The sequence below is a fragment of the Magnolia sinica genome, chromosome 11 (assembly GCF_029962835.1).
Source record: "Magnolia sinica isolate HGM2019 chromosome 11, MsV1, whole genome shotgun sequence".
In the NCBI taxonomy this organism is placed as follows: Eukaryota; Viridiplantae; Streptophyta; class Magnoliopsida; order Magnoliales; family Magnoliaceae; genus Magnolia; species Magnolia sinica.
In genome coordinates this window covers 31,906,775-31,912,774 of record NC_080583.1, presented here as the reverse complement: position 1 = coordinate 31,912,774, position 6,000 = coordinate 31,906,775, and the positions used below count along the sequence as shown (strand labels likewise).

At 41.3% G+C, this 6,000-nt stretch overlaps 1 protein-coding gene across 4 annotated transcripts in view; it reads left to right on the top strand.

The window, feature by feature from the left end:
* The first annotated feature begins 1,219 nt into the window (after positions 1-1,219).
* The window catches only part of LOC131219010 (chaperone protein dnaJ C76, chloroplastic), a 79,675-nt gene continuing 74,894 nt past the window's right edge, over positions 1,220-6,000 (top strand). For 3 of the 4 annotated variants that reach the window (XM_058213970.1, XM_058213969.1, XM_058213967.1), the window contains exon 1: positions 1,220-1,611. In XM_058213970.1, coding sequence (XP_058069953.1) covers positions 1,294-1,611 — 318 coding nt within the window. In that variant the 5' untranslated portion in view covers positions 1,220-1,293. The remainder of the gene's footprint in view (positions 1,612-6,000) is intronic. The other variant, XM_058213968.1, reaches the window with a different exon arrangement.

Below are 6,000 nucleotides of genomic sequence, written 5' to 3'. Positions count from 1 at the left end.
GAGGCAGGAGCGTGTAACTGAGCTTTTAGAGTTCTGATATCTATATTTGTATTTTCCTTTCCGTATTGTACTCAAAGTTTTTGATATAGTAGATATGTAATGTTGTTGTTTTGTGACTTGGTTATGCTTGTGATTACGATTCATTACAAAAAAAAAATTCATATTGAAACTCTTCTTTGTAGGATCTCAGGATTGGGATATGGCATATGGGTGCCAGGAGCCGAGAATGGGGCACTACGGAGGCTATCGGCACCGGATTCGGCGATTGAAAATTCTATGAGTCCGGTTGACGAGTTTGGGGCATGACATATAAAATGAAAACTTCGACCTGTATAGCATGACAACCACGACCCTTACCTTCTAACAACCATGACCCTTTCCTCATGAAAACAACGACACATATAATATAGTAACCACAACCCATACCTGGGTCATGGTTGTAATGCGGTAAGGGTTGTGGTTGTAATGTGGTAAGGGTCGTGGTTGTCATGGGTCGTAGTTCTCATGTTATATAGGTCGTGGTTGTCAGGGGTCGTAATTGTCATGGGTCATAGTTATCATGTTATATGGGTCGTGATTCTCATGTTATATGAGGTCGCGGTTGTTACATGTTCACTTTCTTTACTACCAAATGAAAGGATAATCATTGGTACAATAGCTTAAGGCCAATAATAAGGAGATCCGTTCCATCCACCTTGTCGGACAGCTCGCCGTGGGCCCAAAAAGTCCCGACTTAGACAATTTCCACGTCTAATAAACATCACGGTGAGCCTGAAAAGTTTCAATAGTGGGTTCCATTGACCCACACGAGCTCTGAATCAGGTTGATATTTGAGCCCTAGCCCTAAAATGATACGACAAAAAAGGATGGGCGGCATGGATTGATTATATACATACATCAATGTGGCCCCTATGAGTTTGGTCCTTGCCCCCGCACAAAAATGGTTCCATACACATCACTTTCTTGACATTAAATATGACGTAACTTCTTATTTCCTAGAAAATCCTACAAAGGACAAGGGCATTTTAGTCTAAGTAATTTTTTAAAGCTTGTTAAAAGGCCACTTTTAGGATACATGAAGTGTGGTGGCTTTTTAAGTAATTTGCCGACTTCGAGGCGAGTAAAAAAACTCGTGAGTGCCATTATATACATAAAATAAGAAAAAAAATTGTGAGTGCCTTCGTATCAAAGAGTCATGCTCTGGCCGAGTATAAAATAACTTCCCCCAGAATCATTCTCCGCCATTGTAAATTAAACTCGTCGGAGATGCTAACATAGTTCCGATTTTCGAAGATGGATTATCGGATCGGAGAAAGTTTCGTACCGAAACGTTTGTATCTCGACACGACCTTTCCGATTTCCAGCAATAGCTGCTCTCTCTCCTTCTTCATAAGGAGTCGTACCAAACAGTTCAGTACGAAGTCGACGGACGAACACTTTTTAGGCAGAAACGCCTACGACGTCTTAGGGATTCCTGAAACTAGCACCTTCGCAGAAATCAAGGCTTCTTTCCGTAAATTGGCCAAAGAAACCCATCCAGACGTCGCACGATCCGACGGTGACGATGCGTCTGCCTCTCGACAGTTCGTCCAAATTCTTGCAGCGTATGAGGTATGGATGGGCATACTTTTCTTATCCTTACCAGACCTGTAATCTTGTTGAGAATCGCGTGTCCGATTGAATGGCTGAAAATCGTTGGAGCTTCATGTTTGAATTTAGGCTGCGGTTGGATGAACTGTTGAATTGAATTGCGATTGGTGTAGGTCAGGGCTTCAATGTTCGGGTTTCACATCTCTCACTGGGCTAGACTGGTGACTCATCATCACTGATGTACATCTATCAAGACCATCCAAATGGTGGATCACATTGTTTAAGGAGCAAATATCTAAATTCACAATGATCAAGCAATGCTAACCATTTATTCCAATTGGTGTCCATCAATGGATGGTTAAAAGTAAAATAGATAGTGAGTGCTCTGAATATGAAGGGGTAAAAAAACAGATGGTTAGTATTATCTTCGTTAGTGTAATTATTAGGCTATGCTCCATTTGTTGGACGCATGCAGACAATGTGGCACATTATATTTTAGGTAATTATTATTATGGATCGAGTGATACGATTACATGACCGAGTCAGTGAGCCAAAAAACAGAATCCCGTGGCCCCCTTAAAGTAACCACATACGGGAAGACAAGCCAATTTAACTCTTTGATTTGATGACAAAGATGGTATGCCAATGGCATGGTCTTAATCAAATGCAAGTGGATAGGGCCCCACATTATGTCTCATCTCTTCTTTTGCCTTAATAATGTTGACTGATGTCGTATACATGGAGTAAGAATCGAGGAGGTAGGACAATTCGCCTTAACGGTGTTGACCGACATCATATACATGGAGTAAGAATTGAGGAGGTAGGACAATTCGCCTTAACAATGTTGACCGATGTCGTATACATGGAGTAAGAATCAGGGAGGTAGGACCAGCCGGGATTCCACTCTCTATACACATGTGCCTGTATGCTAAATGACCACTGCACTAGTGTACAGATTCCCAAGCTCTCCAAGGCCTACCCTAGACCCACATTACCACACTGGATGGAGATAACTCTTGATCTAAGATCGCTTTGCCACCATACGCACTTTACCTCTTATCATGTTCAAATCACAAATCTTTTGCAAAGGTTCTTTGAAGTTTTTGCAAAATAAATTATTTACATACATATAATTTTAAGAATAAGTTTGCAAATTATCATCTCACAAAACTTGATAATGGCATGACAGATAAGTTTAAAGTGCCTAAACATGGTTTTAGGAACCTGGTGTTGCTACCAAGGGGTCTTTCCCACGAAATTACATAATTCAGAATCGACTAAACCGCTTTCCTAGCAGTATACCCCAATCGAATCAACTATGGCCATCCTATTTTATGCTAAACCAGCGATACTCAATCCCGCCCTCTTATACTCAAAAGTGGGTAGATGAGGGCACAAGGGTCACATACGAGACCTGCTTGCTTGCACAATGCACTGATCATATTGAATTAGATACTAGAGTCTTGGATCAAAATCGAATTCATAACTTCCATACAGGTCATGACATCATCAGGAGATAGAGGTCCTGCCTAATGTGCGTGAGTACTAGCTTAGCAATTTCTAGCCTCATCAAACAGAGGTTTTGCCTAAAGCATGTGAGTATAGATTAAGCTTCGTAACTCCTAACCTCACTGCCACTGTGAATGTCATTTGATTCCTTCCAGTCACTCAAAGCTATTTACTCTATGGTGGCATAGCCCAAGAAGCACTAACACATGTAAAAATTCATTTGAACATGTCCAACATGTTAGGGATCCAATAATACATATACATAACTGTGACTAAAGGCGCCTTAACTTGTGCTTCCTCATCTTCTTTGCATTGGTGCAAATGGTAATTGCACCTTAGTGGGCTTCCTCCTCCTAAAGATGCCTTCTATGTGCATGTTAAGGGTAATCAATTCCCGTGCGAGTGGGGAAGACCTGCATTGCCGATGAATAGAAACAAATGACCAACACTGAATACATGTCCACCATTGATAATCTTAAGGCCTAGAGAGGGAAAAAGAAGAACATAAGCTAAGGGGGGAGGGGGAAAAAAAACCTGATGGCCATGCCTATCATATAGACCAAACAAAACACATAAGCTATAAAAAAAGAAAAAAGGAAAAAAGAAAAGAAAAAAGAAAAAGGAAACAACATTCCTCCTTTGTTAATGGACAGAGCCAACCAAGGGTCTCCGACCTAAGGCCTCTAACCAACCCCCAAGAGAGACTCCTCTCCAAAAAGAACTTAGGGTCAGGGCCCATATCCACCTGCAGAAAACACAGTTCACCTGTGGGAGACAGATCACCTTTGCTTGATCCAACACTCCACATCAACCACCACCTATTACATCCCTGCTGACTGCAGCAGAGCAACAAACAGAGATGAACAGGCATCTCTCTCCTTTTCTTTTGGTACTTGCAAAACCCCCACACCAATACAAAACAAACAATCCATACCCCCACAGATAGAAGACTAATCCATCCAAAACAAACCAATCCCCTGCTTTTACAATGCCCGCCAATCAGGACAGGCCATGTGCAGCCACAACATACAGCCCTCCTGCTCTGAACCCCACTGAGCCCAAGATACGCTCCCACCAACCAAAAACCATTGCTGCAGCGCTACTACCGGTCGATTGAACATTGACATCATTATCACCAACTACCAACATCAAACAGAAATAACCACTAACCAAACCAACGTTTCTCTGGCCATCCAGAGGGATCTCATAGCAGAGCAGGCCACAAAGCACTGCTGCTGCTGCTGAGGATGAGAGTGCTGCTGAGAGAACACCTGAATTTTCTGCTGCTGCTGCTGGATTTCTGAACTGTTCAAGACCAAACAACACTTGTGAAGATGCTTCTGCATTAGCTGGAGCCGATTAGAGAGCATCAACCAGAAGATGCTGCTGCTGGAGCTGATGCTGTTTGCAACTGAAGCTGCTGTTGCTATTGCCACAGAATCTGACATTGCCACGCTGACCCCATTGAACATTGACACTGTCGTGCCATGGAATGCTGTTTGTAGCACATCACACATGGTACACACTTCAAATCCATTCCAGGCTTTTGCCCCATCCAGGCCACAACCCATGCTTACGCCAGCTGCACACTATTGGACAGAAGGTACTAGGAGAGAAAGCAGGGGAAATGAGCAGCTAAGGTGAGAGAATTTTGCTGCAGAACCAACTGCCATAGACTGCGGAACGACTCTGCTGATTTCATCCACAAAGCTATCATTTTGGCAGGAGTTTATTCCTCATGTTGTCCCCTTATCCATGACCAGACTGCCCTTCACTACCTTGGGGAGGCCCTTGTGAGACCTATAAACCATGAAGCCTTGGGTGCTGCTTCCCACCCATGCCAAACTATTTGCCACCGCATTGCTTTCCCTGAAAATGTTCAATAAGTGGTTGGGATCATCTTGCAGTTATGATTTGTAGGGTATTGCTATCCATTTTAGGTCCCAAGAGATACATGGTTTGGATCTTGTACATTGTTTATGCATGTTCCAAGATTGAGTGCTTGATAACTAAGATGTAAACATTCAGATCCTTCCCCTAGTCAGTGTTCGAAATATCGGCATCGTGTTACGTATCACACGGGATATATCATTTGTATTAGGTAATTTATCACACTTTTTGGGAAACATGGGGAAACATTGGAAAAATAGTTGAATCTTACAATGAAACTTCAGGGATTGTTAAAAAAAACCTTAATACACACTTTTATATCATAACATCTCAAAAAAGAAGTGCACATAATAGGTTTCCTTTGTATAGGGTTCTAAGCCATGTGCTGTCTAACTGAACTAATAGAAATGTATTCAAATTGAATGCATAACATTTAGACTGTATGTGATGATCATTTCATCAAACACTCTTAAATACTTAGAAATTAGTTTTAATTGATAGCTGGTTGAAGGAAAATTTAGAAAAAATAATATTTTAATATTTTTTATTAAAAAAATATTTTTATTTTTCAAAAATTGATAAAGACTTGACAAATCAGTAGATCAACCCTCTTACATGTTTGGAGTGCAACATTACAAGAAATTTGGGAGAAATTGGAAAAATTTTGAAAATTTCTCAAATCAACCACCTACACTCAAATTCGAAATTAGAGTGTATGTGATGAAGACATCTAGACGAATCTTGGATATGCCTTACCTATGTATTTGGGCATATGAGCTGCCCATGAGGCCCATCATAATGCATGTATTCGTTGGCCATGATAATTGGGCCATGGTTTGCCTCATTGAGCCCATGTTGATGTATGTAGGGAGTGATCTAGACTGTTGGATTGGAGAGATGTGACGATCGGGCCGTTGGATCGCATGGATCACATGATCAAGCCATTGATCGTGGATCGTCTACATTAGGTTTTATTTATTTATTTATTTATTTTATTTTATCATCTTTTAG